Genomic DNA, 20,037 nt, shown 5'->3' on the forward strand with positions numbered 1-20,037 from the left:
AAGATAATACATTAAAATAATATAAGACACACCAACTTTCAATATCAAGCAGCAAAACGAACTGTTTTGCTCAGCTAAAAATAGCTGGACGGAGTGGACGCAGATGAGACCGGAAGCCAGACCCATATAATTTACAAATGGCAGCGCCCATTTTTACGACAAGAATGGGACCGAGAAAAGACGAATCTTACTGCGAAAAGTAGTGATAGAAAATTGATTCCTTTAAATAGTTAAAATAGTCTCGTGGGAACACATATCTACACAAATGTGTACAGAAAGGCAAAATGTTTATTTCAGTAATTTTTCTTCAAACAAAGACTCAAGAAAGATGGATACTGTCAGTGCAGGTTTATTTCATACCATGTTGAAGACAAGCATCACAAAACACGTTTAACTTTTCAGGACAGCTGCCAAAAGTACAGTATATATCACAGGGCATGCAGTTTCTACTGGCTAATTTAGAACTGCAGTCTGGCACATGCTTGTCACTGCTTATATACTACTGTAACTTCAGCACAATGACAGCATGCAGGACAACGCAATACAACATTTCCAAGCCAGAACGACTGTTAATATTCATACTTTTTAAGGGGTTTACACAAAGTTTGGGTGCTTTACCATGACAAGGTACTACAATACTTTACTTTGGGAAAACTACTGAATATACATCTACAGCTGCGATTTCAAAATGCTTTATAGCCATACAACTGATAACATTAATACGTGATTAAGCTACTAATACTGTACGAAAACACCACATATATGTAACTATAAGATGGTGGATGATGAGTAGGTGATGGACAGTTGTGAATTAAGCACACTTCAACTACACTTAACATTTAGAAATGTCACAGTCACTGTTGCGTGTATTTAGCCATGCATTGACACCACAAAACATTAATTAGCCAAGACTGCTGTAGATCCAGACGTCGCCTACAGGATACTTTCCCGCTCTTCTCCGAAGGTGACAGTGTCAGAGGACACTTTGAGGATCTCAGGAGGATCTCCAGGGTTAAGCCCTCTCTTCAGATGCACCACACGGATGTTCTCATTTTGGGTGGTGGTGGAACCAGGAGTCATGATGACGTCACTTCCAGTGGTGGTGGAGCCATCTGTGGGTTGGTGAACGTTGTTTCCTTGTTGGGCGTTTGTGTTGTTATTGAGGGTAGTGTTGCTGGGTGTACGGTTGAGGTTGTAGCTCTTAGAGGAAGGCCAGCTCTCTTCGGGGCTGCTGGCCAGAAGACTGCATTGGTCCTCAGAGCAGATGGACATGCGGACGATAGCTGGGTCTTGGAGGCCACTCAGACTATTCGGCAGCCCTCGCTTTCGAGCTGAGATCTCCTCATCCAGCTCAATCAGGTTAGCCCTCTCAGACTGTGACAGGTCGGCCTCTTCGTCTTGCAAAGAATGGTTGGGAGAGCTTTCGTTGGAGCGGACACCCGAGTCAGAAGAATCCTTCTTATCTGAAAGGTAATCCTTACCTTTGGCCAGAGATCGATCTCCAGCATCTGAGGCTTTGGGCTCGGGTTTCTTTCCATCCTTGAGCAGAGGGGCATTGTCCGACTCTTCAGACTCTTCATCATCACTGGTAAGTTTCTGGTAGCGTAAACCACCACCAGGCTTCAGCTTCAGATCAGCACCCTGGAAGAGGCTCACCTTCTCTCCAGATGTCTTGCGTCCCAGAAGGGACTTTGATGACCCATGGTCAACCTTCTCATCCTCTTCTGTTATAGGATCTAAAGTGGCCGTGTCCGCCGAGGCATAGTCTGTATTATCGGCCCCGGACTTGCTGCTCCCACGCTTTGAAACGGATTTGCGCGCATCTTGGTCACCTCCATCCTTCTTCTTGTCCTCAGAGCTGGAGTGCATTAGCTGGCCAACAAAAGGTGGAACAGGCTTCTCCATTCCAACCTCAATCTGAGCCATAGAGGCGATGTATTCCTGGTAGGCATTGTGGTATTCGGCCTGCTGCTTGTCTGTTAGCTTGCAAATTTCATTGGAGGACTCTTGAGAGTTAAGGCTGGACATGCTAGCTGTACGGTGAGTGGTGGCCTACAGAGGACAAGAGATGTTGAGATAAATGTCTAATATGGAATGACTTGGGGAAAAAAGGGTTGCAAGAACCTAGGAAGAAATGCTTACCATCCACGAAGGGTTGGAGTGCCTAGGAGGCTCATCCAAGCCCACGTTACTAAGCTCCTCAAAGCTGAGGTTGAAGTTGTACATGGGTGAGGTGTCCGTGTTACCGACTTCTCCGTGAACGGATGCTCCAGTGTGCCTGCAAGACTCCACATGGCCAACCGTGCTGCTGCCCTGCTCACTAGGAGCCTCCTCATGCAGAATCTGGTTCTCCACATGACGGAGCTCAATCACCTGCACAACATCGACTTCATCACATCAGTATCTAGGGCCAGTGTGAGAGACTTCCAGGCCAGTTAACGGCACGGTCACTTGCATTATTGGGTCAATCTTACATTTCTTGATAATGTACATGCTTTACATACCTTGTAAACTTACAACATTTGTTTCTATGAGATTTAGATGTGAATATTGCTAGGTAAAATTACTGAACTGGCTAACACCGATGAGGTTTTGTCAAATTTTCAAAGACTAAGTAGCAACAAGTGTGTAAAAACATGGTTTAAAAATTACACACCAATCTGCCATGCATGCCATTATTTTTGAGCAAAAGAGTTTATGAACTTATGGCTATCCTGTATTATTTCAAGCTATTATTGCATGTATTTTATTTATTTAGTAAAAGAAAACACTAAATGTGTGTAAACAATTATAACAATAAATAAAATATAAATATAACTATTAATTATAATAAATATTAAACTCATATGAAATACATTTCATATGCATTCGTATAATACAAAATTATACATACACTTTTATATTATGTATAATTATTTTGTATGTTAGCAAGGCATATAGAAACTTGAACAACTTGGAAAACAAACAAGAAAACTACTCACTGTTGTCCTGAAAAGCTGCCAATCTCCAAAATTCATGTTCATCTCTTTCTTCAGCTCGTCAATATTACACTGAGACAGAACTCTGCCATTTATGTTAGCCTGACAAAAAAAAAAAAAAATCAGAACAGAGCAAAACAACCAAGTTATATTTTCTTCTCAGTGTACTTTTTTTTTTTGTTCACAAATGCATACCTTCCTAATGGTGGCTGTATACTGAGAAATCATGTTCTGGTCGATGCCGTCAATAAGTCTGACACGCTCACAGACAACATCTGTGCTCATTGAGGCGAGCAGTACCGAGGGGGTGCCGGAGACCACAGAGGCAGAGCCCTGGTACACACAACACACATTAGTGCCTCAATTACATCAGAACAGTGTGCATATGAAAGATCTCTGAAGTCAATAGATAAACCATGCAGATTATTAGAAAACAGTCCAAAGGGGAAGCAAAAGGTCTTGAATTAAAATTCAAAGAAGAGAGGGATCATAAGAGGTACTGCAGAGGAACATATGCAATGCACTTTGAATCTATTTCTGTCAGCAGGATTTCAAAGAAGCTAGTGCAAATCTAGAGTGATATGATGGTAAGAAAAACATTAAGTATATTGTAGCTTTTTAAATAGCTACGTCTAATTATAACAAAACCAAAAATTGTGACCTACACTACATATCTCTGTTAAGGGAAAGTCAGAGTGGCACCTGGGTTCTATAATTTAAGTTTTCAGACAGAATACTTAAAAAGTTCAGCATCCAGGCCACGCTGTGTGAGAAGCTGATTATTTCAATGGCTTTTGAGTAAATTGGCATCATTGAAACAACTGCATCATCACAACTGAAAGGGTATAGAAACACAGATAGGATTTCTTTGTTTTTTTATAAGGACAGAAGCTTGAAAGACCCAGGGGAAAGAGAGATTTCTGAGGTTTAATGAAGTTTAATGTGACCAAGTAAACTACGCTCCATGTTAGCATATCACATGGGTATGAGCACTAACGCAGTGACGTTTTTTTTTGTTTAGTTAACTGGCATATTTAAATTTTGACCTAATATTTAGCATCTAACCTCAACTTAAGCACCTTTATTCCTCCTTCCCCACTGTGAGTGAATTTTTTGTCCTATAAGTGCATGCCGAGGTATGTTTAGTGTGTGTTTGTGAAGGCACGTGAGGAGGGACAGCATCAGCAGAGCAGCAGAACTTAAGCAGAGTCTAGAAGGATTCAGTACCTGCTTCTTTTTGAAAGACGGTACCTTACCCTGCTTGAGGAGAGAGAGAGGAGAGGAGGGAAGAGAGAAAGGAGGTGGAAATCATGAGGGAATTACATTTATGTTGATGAAAGAAAGATAGAGAGAGTTTAAACGGGGAGCAAATGAGTTTCTCTGCAGCATGTGGGAACTGGTGGACTGTGAAAGCCTCTGGTGAACATTAAGGCAGCTGGTGCTAGACGTCACTAGTGCAGTGCCTGTTTGAACACTGGCATCTTGCTTTTATTCTCACACAAATTAAGCTTAAAATGTACCAGATGTCAAACACTAGGTATAATGCACTTTACACAAACAGGGTACAAAACAGGGACTGAAAATGTATTTTAAAAGGTCTTGAATGTTATTTTCTATAAACATCAAAATGAAACACACACACACAAATGAAGCCTAAAAAAGCTGTCATTTTGTGGGATCCAAAAAATGGTTTGTAATTAATGAAAAAATTGTCACATATTAAAAAAGAAAAAAAAAAACGATTTTTCTCTTACAATAATAGCGTTGAACAGTTTAACTTGTAGTCAACGCATTTATTTGTGTGATAATTGAAAATAAAATGTGGGAACAGTTGTATACAAAATGTTAATGCACACTAAATATTATTTTTAGCAAATAATATTATTTAATAAAAAATACTTTTTATGACAATTAATTGAATAACAATTAAATAGACTGTCAAACATATGTTGTGTATTTTATTGTTGGACAGTCGAGACTGTCAAGATTCAGAATAGTTTTTTTATTTTAATTTAAAATTATTTCTTATAATTTTTTAAAGGGGTCATACAGACATTTGAGAAGATTTAAATATTTGTCCTTTCTGAAACAAGCCTTTCGTGCTAAATTACAACATTTACAAAATAATTTATCATGTCTAACAATTCTCACAACAAAAACCATGAATAAGTATTAGCACCCTATTCGTACAAAGCGCCACAAAGAATATGACTGACTTTTCATATCACACATTACTCTAAGAAAAAGCATAAAGTATAGCTGGAGCAACATCATGAAAACAGCTAAAATAAAATGATACTGACACATACGACAAGAGGGAAGAAGAAACATTATATTAATGTTTATAAAAGGAAACACCTGCAGAGCAAAATTACAAAAACATTAGCTGTAGAAGAAAAGTATGTCAGCAAGTAAAACCCTAGCAAGAACGTCTAACACTAGCACTATCCATAAGCACAAGGTCTGGCAGCTTTTGTTCATGACTAGTACTTACAAGTCCACTGCTATGGTCCTTGGGATAGCCGGTTTTAATGAATGGACGTGGAAGAACATGAGCAGGGAAGAAGCTGCCAGCATACTGCCGCGGCAGCTGGTATAGATGTTGGGGGAAATATGGCTGGGAGACCAAGTTTGGAGGGGGAAAAAAAATGTAGGTCATGAAAATATAACAGAAAATCATAAATAAATACTTGCAGGAATGTTCAAGTTCAATACAATATAAATCAATAACATCTATTACAAATAATTTCTACTTGCACTTTCCATTTCTACAATCTTATTGTAATCTTATTGTGTATTTTTTCTTCTCTTAAAGAAAATGTTTGTTTTTCAACATTATGACACAAACGCTGTCAACTGAGCTTAAATTGTATTGAACCTGAAAGATTCCTTTAAATCCAAACATGTGAAACAATGAAATATCTCTCTCTCTCTCTCTCTCTCTCTCTCTCTCTCACACAAACACACACATACAAATACACTCCCTCTCTAACATGCACAAATGCTTAAAAAAAATGAATCATTAGGTGGGGATACAACATGGCACAAACGTAGCCTCATAAACACCTAATTTTGTTACATTAAGGGGGTTAAATTAAGAAAACAAGGCCAATGCAAATAAAAATGATGCTAAAATGAAGAAAAACAATCACTGAATCACGAGCACAGGGAAATGAATGAAAAATTGTCTGGGTGGGCATGTAGAAATGTTTGACATGAGGCTGGAATAGAGGTGTGTGCTCCTCCAAGGGACTTCCCTCATCTATTAATTACACCGATGTGCCTAGTAGAGCTCCCTGAGGAAAGTCAAGACTAAAACACAGCGGAGTCATCAATCTACACTTGACACTATTTATCAGTTTTAATAACTGGACCCATTTTACCTCAAATGCCCCCCAAAGAGATGACAATCTAATGATAGTTTACAACAAAAACAGTTTCTGATTCAGTTTAACCTATCAGAAATGTGCAATTCAAGTGATCTTTTGTGCATGTGCGTACTCACCCTGTTGTAGAACGGGTGTTGTGGCCCAGCCATGCCGCTGAAATAGGCACTATGGGGCTGAGGAGACACACCCGGCGGGTTATACGGGCCGTTGTAGGAGGCAGCAGGGGAGCAGGCAGAGGACTGCTGGCTGTAGACTGATATTGGACGGCCCTCCTGCAAAGGCAGTGTGGGATAGGTGACACCACCCATGCTCACTTGCTCCCGGGCAGCACGCACATCTGAGAAAATACAGAGATAAAAACTTGGAAATACATGCTTTTCAACCGGGTATGACAGAGGTCAATAGAAATATCATATGGTGTCCTATTCATTTTCTATAAGGTATGTCATTTTCAAAAACCTGTTATCAAAATTTGGGACATTTAAATAAAAAAAAAAACTACATTTATGTGATTTTGTAATTTTCTAGAAATAAATATTACATTCAAAAACAATATTTATTATTTAAAATGCACATAAATTATTACACTTAAAAAATAAAAGAATTGTAAAATTAGTAATAAATTGAGTTTGCAAATTTAGCATAAATTAAGCTGTCAATGTGCAATAATCATTAAATGTAAAAATCAATCACCGATATATATATATATATATATATATATATAAAAAAATATATATTAATAAAATAAAATAAATCAAGCTGTCAGATAGTGGCTAGCTAGTTCAGGTTTAAATTTGATTTTTACCTGCAATAATCTCTCTGAGTTTTGGATCTAAATTAACAGTGCAGGGAAGAAAGGTGCGGATGTCTCGAGCCGCAAGCACTGGAGTTCGGGAAGAAAGGAAAACCTCAAAGCTACGGACATCGCCATCTATCTCCAGCAAAGGCTCCACATCTTTAGTGGTTGGAATATTCTTGCAGATCCTGTCAGGCAGTACATGAAAGATACAACTTGAGAATCATGAGACAATACTAATATTTTAAGGTTTGTAAAAGTTACTTTAGCATGTGTGGAGTGTCCATCACGTTTTTACTAAAACAATGCAAGTCTTGTGAGAATGACTGGTTTTAACATACCCTGGAATAAATTATATTGAGCCTTGCCAGATAAAACAAGTCATGATGGTTTTACTGAAAATGAAAATGATGCCGATATATCTCAGCATTAGCAGCACAATATCTTCATTTCATTTTGTGTTTCTGGGGCATGGGCTGCTTTAAGAGTGAAAGGAGTGTGCAGACAGCCAGTATCAACACAATACTACAATATTACTGATGCTCTGGATGCCAAACCTCTTCGTAAAACCACAGACTTCATATGTTTCCACTTAAACAGACCTAAGGGTTTTTAAAAATGCTCTATAAACCCCTCAAAATGTCAGAATACACCCATGCTGCGAATGCATATGTTTCTCTCTTTATATTTAGGTACAACAAGATCTCCAAAGTGATGGTGTGTGGCATGTGTAAAGAAGTAAACAACATGAGTGCAGTCAGAATATTCCATAATCATTTCATATCTGACGCCATGACGATATCTATGCAGTGAATCAAGTCTTACATGAATGGCATCATCTGACTAATCACCGCAGGGAAGCCTATCTAATGATCTGGACCTGCTTTCTTTGGCTTCATCTGACATTCTGTGGCCTCCCATTATTCGTTTCCAGGAAGCTTCCCAAAGGAGACATTTTTCTCTAGGACCCTAATGGGCTAACGAACAAACTACATGCAAAAAAATCATACAGGACAAATACATTACATAAGATTACTCAGAAAAAACCTTGTATGTACACATTAGCAATGATCTGAGTTGTTGATCTCAGGTTTAAAACAAAACGGCACGTTTCTGGCAATCTGATGGCTTTTTTATGAAAGAGCTACAAAACTACTGCGATAAAGCATGTGGTGAAATTGAAACATCAGGAACTGTGTTAGGTCAAATGCAGTTTTCTAGAGATCTACATTACAGCATCATAAAGGCATTATAAAACATAAATAGAGTCATGTGGTTTCTTTCAAAGCTCCTACCTTTCATAGATGGCTTTCAGAGTTGTCTGATCTGGGATGCCGTCTGTCTCTTCTAGGTACAATATGAGCCAGGATGTGCGATATGGCCACTGCTCAGTCAAGTTGATCCAAGACGCAAGCCGGTCCCAGTTAAAACTTATCTGATTGGCCCTCAGCAAGCGGCCTAAACAAGAGGAGCATATTTCTTGAGTACTGAATGTTCAGACTTTATGATTTCATATCTGAAAGTTCATATTCCATTATAGTGACTAAACTAAGAATGAAAGAAAAAAGAGAGAAAAGCAACTGTTTTCTATCTGAACACATTTTAAAATGTAATTTATTCCGGTGATATCAAAGCTGAATTTTCAGAAGCCATTACTCCAGTCTTCAGAGTCACATGATCCATCAAAAAAATCATTGTAATTTGCTAATTTTATTATCATCATCAATCTTTAAAATAGTAGTGCTGCTTAATAACACAACACTGCCACTTGATCAATTTAATGTGCCCTTGCTGAATAAAAAGTATTAATTTCTTTCTTAAGAAAATATTACTGACTGTAAACTTTTGTACAATAGTATAATTCTGCAACTCTGCTACAATTCAAATGTTTGCAACCTGTCTTACTTCCGTAAGGTGATATATTTCAGAGTAGGCCCGTCACGATAACAACTTTTGTTGTGCGATATATTGCCCCAGAAATAATTGCGATAAGTGATATTATTGTCATTCAAAAGACCATTTTATGCCACTGATTATATAATCGTAATGTAACAGCATTATAATGCAAGAAGGCCTACACACTTCCAAATGACAACAAACTTTTAATTTTTAAGAATATTTAGATCATGGAAATTAAGTATCAAAATATTAGATACTTTAAAAAACCTGAATAAATAGTAAATAAAAATTTTCTAACAAAAAGTGCAAACTAACAAGTAGAAAAAAAGAAAAATGCACAAAGAACTTGTATGGAGATTTTTCCATCTACAGATTTTTCCCTGACCTTCTTTTCTCTGTAAATTAATGGTGCACACTATTGCTGAAAAAAAACAATCACTACTTATCAGACAGATGTCCGTATGCACAAAGGCACAGATCCCAAACAAGAGCATATCTGCAGATGAAACTTTTTTTTGTAGAGGCATTTTTTTAATTTGAACTAGCACCTCATGACTACACCACGTTATGTACAAGAAGCTGCAAAAGACACAGACGCAAGTGGAATGTACAAAACATGGTGACATTCATTTTTAAGTAAATATAATGGGCGATATATTGCATCACCAAAATTTATTGAGGTAATATATATTGCGCGATAAGTTGATACATTGATTATTGCGACAGGCCTATTTCAGAGTAAGACAGGATACTCAATTAAAAAAAAATTGGGTTAATTGGAAAGCATGTTTCATTTGGATCAAGAAAGGTGGCCATTACTAACCAGACTAAACCCTTTTGGCTTTGGGGTAATATCACCTAATAACTCAAGTGATGTCATTGGAAAAGGAAAGTTGTTTCAGAGTAAGAGCAAGTTACTACATTTTGATTAAAGATTACACAGAGAATTTTTTTCTTTGAAATAGCATGCAGAGATAAATCATTTTAGGAACATGTTGGCCTTAAAGACAGTGCTGACCTGTGACTGATACAATGTTGAGGAGTCTCCTCATAGTTTGAGGGCTGATGTCACTGAACCAGTCCTCAGTGACGAGCAGTTTTGTGAGGTCAAAGGACATCTGACGCGTGACTGACCTCTGCATCTGTCGACGGCGATAAGTATCCTGAGGAGAGATCGGCTAGATTTAAATCATGCTTATTATTCAAAATCAATAGCATTAAGGAATACAGGGAAGGAAAATGTCAAGGGAGAAATTTGGAAACATTTTGTGATATGAGCATACCATGTGGTAAAACATTACTGTCATTGGATTACAGACAGACAAACTGCACAAGCACAAGCCATGGGATTGCCAGATAGGACAAACAATTCAATTAGATTGTGGAGTTCAAATCATCATGCTATTGCAAACATCAGATAAAGGTACTATCATATAACTATTAATCTTATTCATAATCTCTAATCATTATCTTAGTAGCCTTCTACTTAACCATAATAAGTAGCCTTTTCACATAACAAAGCAGCATATTTATCAGCTTACCCTGCGGTTAAGTGTCGTCTTACTGCCAAACTTGGTCTGGTCACCCAAGCTGTTCTGGGACAACTTTCTGTCCAACTCCTCATGCCAACCTACAGCATAAGAAAATTGTAAGAAATTTGCTTTGCGAGCCCCACCAAATATGTGATGATTGGCTGTGATTTTTGTCATGCAGCATTTGATTTTCAACAAAGACATAAAAACTAATATGAAATGTTGGTCAGAATAGGGTTAGAGTAACCTGGTTTGGACACTATATTGTCATTAAACACAAGATATGTTTGGCTACATTTTTGTAGACTTGTAGACAACGGGTCTGTTCAGTTCTAGGAGACCACTGTCTTTTTAAATAATTTAATCAGACTGAAGGCATTACTGCACATGACAACTCAGACTTAAGATTTTATGAGATTTCATGGCTGAAGTCACTATACTGTCATAAAAACACAAGATATGTTTGGCTACATTTTGTAGACTACCATTCAAATATTCAGGGTCAGTTTTTTTTTTAATTAATCAGCAAAAATGCATTAAGTTGATCAGAAATTAAAGTGAAGACATTTTTAATGTAAACATTTCCATTCTAAATAAATGCTGTTCGCAAAGAATCCTAAAAAACTGTATTATGCTTTCCACAAAAATATTAAGCAGTACAACAGTTTTCCACTGTGATAATAAAAAAAAGACACTGAAGACTGGAGTAATTGCTGCTCAAAATTCAGCTTTGCCATCAAAAGACTCAAACTATTTTAAAGTATATTAAAATATAAAACAGTTATTTTAAGTTGTAATAATATTTCACAATATTACTGTTTTAACTATATTTTTAATCTAATAAATGCAGCCTTGGTGAGCAAAAGAGACTTCTTTCAAAAACATTAAAGAATTCTTACTGATCCCAAACCTTTGAATGGTAGTGTATATCGAGACACAAGGAAGACTACTTCCCGTAATAGTCAGTCATTATTTGAAATACAAGACATCCTACTGTATTTTAACCCCTCATCCCATGTTGATACAAACCCTCAGAGTTCCCGGTGTCTCCATTAGCAGGAGTGGGTGCACACATCTTCTTTGCACTGCTGAGGCCACGGCTGTTAAGGAAGACGGGCAAGTGAACAATGTTGCGCATATAGTCATGGCCGTTGATGTTGGAGTCACGCAGCACGCTGTTTAGATTCTGGTTTATAGCTTTGATGATGATGTGAGGATCACTGGCGAAGGTAGAGATGAAAGGACCCTTGGAGAACAGCACTCTCACCTGATCAGAAAGACAAATTTGACAAGTTTTTGATATGGGCCTCAAAAAGTGCGATTTACACAACACTAAAAAATAGAACTTATGAGCGCCATTTTAAGGATTTATTCAAGCTAACGCTCACTTCACATGCACTAAATCCTCTATCAGTACATCAAGTCAGTATCCAAGAATTTCTTTAAATGTATGATAAAATAATTTGATTTAGAATAGGCAACTGACTCTTATCAGGGTCTGGATACAATTGACTAAATAGATTAGGGATGCTGTTGGTTACCACTAAAACAACGGGTCTGTTCAGTCTTTGTTAAACTAGCAAAAAAGCCAGCTCTAGGAGACCACTGTCTTTTCAAATAATTTAATCATTGCACATGACAACAAAGACTTAAGGTTTTATAAGAGATTTCATGGCTGACGACAATTCAAAAGGGAGACTTGTCCAAAAATAGATGGATGATATTTTCAGGCATGATATTTTAGACAGAGGCGCCAGTGTTAATTTAGTATTATTTATATAATATTATAGAAGCTATTCATGTTTTGAATTAGCTTTTATTTGTATATTTTCAGCTGTCATTATTTTTTGTGCATTTTTTTTATCTTTATTATTTTAAAAAATAATTTCTATGCAGCCTTCATGTATTTATATTTAATTTATGGTTTTAATAAATGCAGTACTTCAAAGATAATTTGCTAGAAATGTTGCTTTGCCAACTGAATTATTTTATTTATTTTTTCCATTTAATAATGATTTTTAAATTTTATTTTAGCTTTATTTCAATTAATGAAAACAATATTTAGTAGTTTTAGTTAACACCGTGCTCACCGTGTCAAGCATCTGTAGCACTTTGTCCTGTTCACAGGAGTCCAGACCATCAATGATAACAACTAGACGTGTCTGGTTCTGGGTAAAGCCATCTATAGTCTTGGCCATCTTAGCCATGAGCTCCACTTCATTCTTTAAGACCTGTGAAAAAAAGTTCAAATATTCAAGTAACAAATTCACCATCTGTGACACTGTATATAAACACTACCTATGTGTTACTCTATGTAGCTTTGTGTATAAGCTACCCAGAAGCCTGCCAACTAACCTTCATAAAGCCCTCACTCTTCAGCTTGTGCATCTTGTTGGCGGCACTGTGCAGCCTCTTCCTCTGGGAGTTCAGCACTGAGTCTGTCACCTGCCACCAGGTGCGACAATTAAGCAACATCGCCAAACCAACAACACTCGCCATGGAAACCAGCACTGCATTCACTGTCTGGTTTTGCCCATCCACCTTGAAGACCGCCAGCAGGGCCATTCCCATGATCAAGCAGCCCAGGATGAAGAGGAAGAGAACAAATGATGGGATGCAACATGTCTTCTTCCACTTCTTTTTACCTGAGGGTAGACATGGTCACAACAATAAATGTAATGAAGCAAATAAAGGCTCTATTTACTAATCTAGTTCCTGAACAATCGAGAATGTTTAAGTGGCCTTTACCTTGAGTGTCCTCAGTTTTAAAGACTCTGAAAAGTCTGGTGGCCAAGAAGCCAAACTCCCTCTCACAGGCATCCGAGAGAGTAGCGATCATTTCAGCCATGGACGTCTCCCCACCGACACTGGATAACCTGTTATAGTCTGTGAACAGAAACCTGAAAGAAAAAAAAGATTTCAGTTCTGATACTTCCCAAAGAGGCCAGGCCTATTTTTTTGCTTTCTTCTGCTAATATACTAAAAACTAACCATTACAAAAAAACATGAAAATGTCATCAATATACATCAAAAACATAAAAGTATGTAAATATGTACACACACACGCATTAAAAGTACACTACTGTTCAAAAGTTCCAAGGACATCAAGATTTTTCAATGTTTTTCAATGAAATAAGTCTCTTATGCTCACCAAGGCTGCATTAATTTGGTCAAAAATACAGTAAAACAATAACATTGAAAAAAAAGATTTCAGTTCTAACTTCCCAAAGAGGCCAGGCCTAGTTTTTTGCTTTCTTCTGCTAATATACTAAAAACTAACCATTACAAAAAAACATGGAAATGTCATCAATATACATCAAAAACATAAAAGTATGTAAATATGTACACACACACGCATTAAAAGTACACTACTGTTCAAAAGTTCCAAGGACATCAAGATTTTTCAATGTTTTTCAATGAAATAAGTCTCTTATGCTCACCAAGGCTGCATTAATTTGGTCAAAAATACAGTAAAACAATAACATTGTGAAATATTATTACAATTTAAAAGAACTGTTTTCTATTTTAATATATTTTAAAATGCAATTTATTCTTGTGATGGCAAAGCTGATCAGATTTTCAGCAGCCATTATTCCAGTCTTCATTGTCACATGATCCTTCAAAAATCATTCTAATATGCTGAATTGGTGCTCAATGAACATTTCTTAATTTCTCTATATTCTCCATTATTATCAATGATGAAAACAGTTTTGCTGCTTAATATTTTTGTGTAAATCGTGATGCACTTTCTTCAGGATTCTCTTGATGAACAGAACCTTCAAAAGAACAGCATCTATTTGAAATAAAATTATTTTGTAACATTATAAATGTCTTTGATCAACTTAATGAATTCTTGCTGATTAAAATTATTGACCCCAAAACTTGTTGACCCAAATATTTTGAACGGTAGTGTCTAATGTATACTTATTAAATAATAATAACAATAGATGCTTATTTTATTCATATATTTAATTGTATTATTATATTATTAGTAAATAATAATATATAAAGTGTATAACTATTCATGATAGATTTCTCAGTTTAATATTACAGTTGGGAAAACCTTACAGACAGCACTGATACAATAGCACTATGCTGCTCTTGACACTTGTGACTAGTGTCTTAATGTTGCAGTGTTTACTGGTTAGTAAGTCAACACCACATCAACTGCTCATCTTGGGTGCTTGTGAGATTAAAATGACAAAATGACAAGTCCACATCAATCATTTAGGACAGGACCTCATCTTAATGGCTTAACGGTTTATGTAGAGTATAGGTAATTACCTGACAGGCAGTGCACGGGTGGTTTGTTCCGGCAGCTCCGGTGGGTTGACGAACATGAGTTTGAGCAGAAGCTCCAGGTATCCGATGTGTCGGGCCAGATGGGTGCTAATGACCCACGCCCAGTTCCAGTTCTCACCCTCACGCCTGCTCCCAAAGTACACAACCACTGTGTAGATATGGAGAGTTGCTCATATTTTTTATCATGAATACAGAACTTACTTTGGGACAATAAATAATGGGCCTGTTTTTCTTACCAAAGAACACATAAAGCAGAGCCAGAATGCTGAGAGAGATGGCGATAGCCAGCTTGGGATCCACGGTGAAGCCGAGCACTAGTGCTACAGAGCCACACAGCAGGAGCGATAATACCACAACCAGCCACGAAAACTGGAACAGAGGCTCCACCTGCTGACCTGCAAATGTCTTCATCTCATCTGAGAAAGAAATATGAAGATTTATCCACCAATAAATATACACCAGATGCAGCGAATTTAGCTCTATTAAACATTTCAAGCTCAGAAATAGCTAAAAAGCTAGGTAGGTACGTGCTGTACATGAGTAAACGGTGCTTTAAAATATCCTTTTCAGGTCACTTTCCTAGTTTAAGCCGAGCAACTCTAAATAATGCTCACCCTCTAGTTTCTTGAGCAGGAAGGACTTGCCGCTGCCCCACTGGGCATACAGACCCACACAGATGGGCGGCTGCATGGAGGGCTCACTCAGGATGTCTGCTAAAGCGCTGCTGTACAGGTCATAGCCCAGCATGTCCCCATCTGACTCTGTGGGGGACAGATGTCCTAAAGGGGACAACACAGAGAGGGGCAAAAATACACACACAGGTCATTCATAACCTACAGAAAATGCAGTATAATTTAGTGCTGAAATGCAACTACAGCAATTCAAAACATAAGTTTACTCAAAAGAACTGTTAGGTTCTGAACTATAGAGTGCAAGAAACAGCCTGAAACACTGTCCTGTATAATTTACAGCATTTGCCGAGAGCGAATTTATTTAATATGTAAGAAAAAGGAACATTATAACTAAAAATAAACCCAAATTAATCAGAATCGAATCAAAATGAAATCGAAATCAGAATAAAACCCAAATTAATCTTAATCAGAATCCAATTAATCAGCTTGTGAATCAGAATCTAATTAAATCAGGAAATCTGTATCAATATCTAAACCTAATAGTGAGTGTTAATCAATAGTTAAGCTCATGATGGAGATCTAGTCTCAGACTTACGGGCTCCAAAAATCTGGGTGAGGATGCTCTTCTGGTGGCTGCAGTCGATGTTATAGGGTGTCTCTCCAGCCTTGTTGGGCCGGTAGAGCAGGCGGCCATCTTTAGGGTTACGGAGAAGGAGCTCTGCCAGCCTGCGACTCCGTCCACGAATGGCGATATGAAGAGGGGTGTCCCCTTTCTTTAGCCAAAGAGAGCAAAGATTTCAAGTGCGGTATAGTCTCATCATGTGAATGTCAATTATGCATATGAAATTGTGACTGAAGTTTTACCTTGTCAACTGCAGACACTTTGGCTCCTTTGTCCAGCAGCAGCTCCACTATTTCTATGTTCCTCATCTTGGTGGCTTTGATTAGTGGAGTCTCAGAATCCTACATATACAGAAAAAACAGACTCAAAACTGGCTCAAAACAGTGAAACAATCTCTTTAACACAAGTCGTGCTTTTCTTTACCTTAGTGGTGGTCTCTGTGTCAGGGTTGCACTGCAGTATGTCCCTAACCATGGTTGCATTGCCTTTCTCTACAGCCCAATAGAGGGCAGTCTTATTTTCCTGCAACAAACAAACAGTAGAGTCAATTGAATTTCTGATAACTCTTAAACACTTGCGGTTAAAATATGATTAATTGTGATTACGGTTTTTGCTTCTCTCGATATTGACCCTCAAAACATAACAAAAACATGAACATAATTTATAATTACTGTAATCATCATTAGGCAGGTAAAATAAACCCAGTGTATGAATTGACATTCTTAATTTGTGCTTATGTGAAAGTGCAATAATTCTGACGAAACTTTAAAAAAGTATCAACTGTGATGATCAGTTTAACCATTATTATGATGCCCTAGTTGAAAGTTTCTCCACATATATGATATAACAGGCATGTTACCTGGCCTCTAATGTCGATGTCTGCATACTTATGCAGTAGCGCCCTCACAATCTCAACATGCCCACCTCTCACAGCTCCAATCAGCACAGTGTCTCCACTCTACAGGTTTAAAACACAACATACAATGAGAATACATAATATCACAGGTAATTTTTATCCAGTATATCAGTTTTAGCATTTCTGTTTGTTTACAGGTTTGTTGCGAGGTTCAACCCACCCTGTCTGGGATGTTGACATATGTTCCGGCATCAAGCAGGTCTTGCACAATCTCAGTGTAGCCCTCTTTAGCTGCGATCATCAGAGCTGTGTTTCCGTCCTTATCAGTCATGTTTACATTGGGGTTCCTCTTCAGAAGCTCTTTAACCACCTCTGTATACCCTCCTTTCACAGCCACGATCAGTGCCGTCATGGAGTTCTGAATGGGTGAGATTAATTAAAGACGACCAACAGGCCCTCAGGACAGTGATGGATTGCTGCTAAATCAGTGGTTCTCAACCAGGGGGCCAGGGCCCACTAGGAGGCCTCAGCCAACTTTAAAGGGGACAACAAGACGACTTTTTAAAGTAAATTTAAAAACAACTAAAAATCAAGATTGCGGTTAAAATATGATTAATTGTGATTACGGTTTTTGCTTCTCTCGATATTGATATCGATACCCTCAAAACATAACAAAAACATGAACATAATTTATAATTACTGTAATCACCATTAGGCAGGTAAAATAAACCCAGTGTATGAATTGACATTCTTAATTTGTGCTTATGTGAAAGTGCAATAATTCTGATGAAACGTAAAAAAAGTATCAACTGTGATGATCAGTTTAACCATTATTATGATGCCCTACACAATGAAAATACATAATATCCCAGGTCATTTTTATCAAGTATATCAGTTTTACAACTGATTTCTTTTTGATTACAGGTTCGTTGTGAGGTTCAACTCACCCTGTCTGGGATGTTGACGTATGTGCCGGCATCAAGCAGGTCCTGCACAATCTCAGTGTAGCCCTCTTTAGCTGCGATCATCAGAGCTGTGTTTCCGTCCTTATCAGTCATGTTTACATTGGGGTTCCTCTTCAGAAGCTCTTTAACCACCTCTGTATACCCTCCTTTCACAGCCACGATCAGTGCCGTCATGGAGTTCTGAGTGGGTGAGATTAATTAAAGACGACCAATATATAAAAATATAACAAAACAATATATATCGTTGTATTTACTGTATTATGTCTAGATAGATAGATAGACAGATGAAAATATGACTAAATAACTATTTAAATGTCACATAAACGGGACCTGTGTGAGTAAGAGCCCAATAAAACTACAATAACGTTACATTATCTGCACCGTAATAAAGTGCTTGTTAATCCTGAAATATTTGACTGTCTAAACATTATTGTAATTTGATATTAAAGAATGTATTTCTAGAAATAAACAGGGCGGGCAGTGTCTCGTCAACATGCCTGCATGTTGATGCACTGACTCACTATGAGAGACCAGCCAATTAATCGCCATCAATACAAACCTGAACAGATTCACCGTATCAGTACATTAATACATTGACATAAAAAAAATCTTATTCGCTGTGGATGTTCAAATCTGCTCAATTCTACAGCTTGATGCTCGTTGCTGTCCTCTAAGAGGCTATGAACTGTAAATCATACTCGGTATCAACCCACAAACGCGATTTGAACCCTACATCTGCATTCACTTACGAGACGTAAGGTTACCTCACAGAAGAGAAACGTTGAAATGCTCTGCTGTCGGAAGGTCCGTTTGGAAAGGCGTGTTTCTCTCTGGTTTTTCGGTCTACGGCGCTTCTTTCTTCCTATTCACCATCTTTAACAACAGCCATTTTGACGAAGCAAAGCGCTGTGCTGTTCGAGCTTCTTCAACACCGGGCGAGTCCCTGACAACACGCCGCGTGACCTCACGGCTCACTCAGCACATGAGCACATCTGATAGATAGTTCACATGTGGGGAGAGATACTACATTACACAGCATTTGTTTTATAGAATATATCATCTTATTTCATTCTGTAGTTGCCTTTCCCAGGGCAACAGTCTATGGATGTTTCTTCAACTAGCAAACTGTATTGTATGGAAAATTCGCCCTGTGGCCTTTTATAAAATTAAAGCAAAGTAAAGTAAAATTAAATTAAGTACAATAAAAATAAAATAAACTGGCTACTTTTCACACTTTCACTAGTTTCAACAGTGAACCAAATGCATGGTTTTTCCACCATATCTAAAATGATGTATTGTGTTTGAAATCATTCTGTGATGGATGTTTTGCTATTGTTCTACTGATCTCACACCTGACATTTTATGTACCCGAAATACACACATTTGCTTGTTTTGTCATAATTTGACCAATAAATAAATAAATAATACAACTTTTTGCATTATTTGACAAAATGAAAGGTTGTAAAGACTGTTCACAGTGTGATATTTCATGTCTCGTTACATATCAGGCGCTTCCCTCATTTGTCTTGGGTAAAAAAAAATACACAAACGTCTGAAGAAACTTTATCACAATAGAGTAATAATTATTTCAGATGGATTTTCATATTTTATGAATGCAATTCAGGGTCTGAAACGAGGATAAAATAAATGTATACTGCTTGGAAAGCAAGAAAGAGAAATAAATTGGGGAAAAATAGCTCCTGGGACATAAATTTGCCTGTAGTGGAAGTAACATCCCTGTAATATAATGTTAGCAACATCAAGTAACTTATTGTTATCTGTAGTGGCACAAAGTGCACACTTTATGTCTGCAGAGCAAAGGGCAGATGTTCATCCAGGTTGAGGCATGCGAGAATACAGAAGGCTAAATTACCAATGCGTCTTAAACATTTCACTACTGAGTAATGAATGTAACTGTACCATGTACATTATCTTCACAAAATGGTTCATCAGAAGACAAACAGACCACAAAGGAGTAGTAAAAAGACCTTTTTTAATCACATAGTTTGCAAAAAACAAATGTTCCAGATCCACACAGAGAACGTATTGTTTCAAACAAATCCAGT

The 20,037-nt window shown here is 37.5% G+C and overlaps 1 protein-coding gene across 5 annotated transcripts; it reads right to left on the minus strand.

Moving 5' to 3' along the window:
- Window positions 1–302: 302 nt before the first annotated feature.
- LOC107601799 (kinase D-interacting substrate of 220 kDa-like) lies at window positions 303–18,168 on the minus strand. Of its 5 annotated transcripts, none has more exons than XM_016294104.1 (23): window positions 17,954–18,168; window positions 17,010–17,108; window positions 16,574–16,672; window positions 16,393–16,491; window positions 16,124–16,301; window positions 15,511–15,675; window positions 15,133–15,312; window positions 14,879–15,044; window positions 13,343–13,494; window positions 12,950–13,239; window positions 12,685–12,825; window positions 11,624–11,861; window positions 10,604–10,692; window positions 10,081–10,225; window positions 8,459–8,621; window positions 7,173–7,351; window positions 6,484–6,704; window positions 5,473–5,595; window positions 4,206–4,238; window positions 3,174–3,311; window positions 2,982–3,080; window positions 2,143–2,373; window positions 303–2,052 (listed from the first exon to the last, which is right to left on the minus strand). In XM_016294104.1, exons 1-23 carry the CDS (start codon window positions 18,143–18,145, stop codon window positions 934–936), a joined length of 4,539 nt encoding a protein of 1,512 aa, XP_016149590.1. In that variant the 5' UTR covers window positions 18,146–18,168; the 3' UTR covers window positions 303–933. The 5 variants fall into 5 exon arrangements, with proteins under 5 accessions (XP_016149590.1, XP_016149599.1, XP_016149581.1 ...); XM_016294113.1 differs by lacking the exon at window positions 17,954–18,168 and adding an exon at window positions 17,227–17,588 and having other exon boundaries at window positions 4,206–4,235; XM_016294095.1 differs by lacking the exon at window positions 17,954–18,168 and adding an exon at window positions 17,227–17,588.
- Between the last annotated feature and the right edge of the window lie 1,869 nt (window positions 18,169–20,037).

This window comes from Sinocyclocheilus grahami, unplaced genomic scaffold, assembly GCF_001515645.1.
Source record: "Sinocyclocheilus grahami isolate Dianchi unplaced genomic scaffold, SAMN03320097.WGS_v1.1 scaffold15.1, whole genome shotgun sequence".
Taxonomy (NCBI): Eukaryota; Metazoa; Chordata; class Actinopteri; order Cypriniformes; family Cyprinidae; genus Sinocyclocheilus; species Sinocyclocheilus grahami.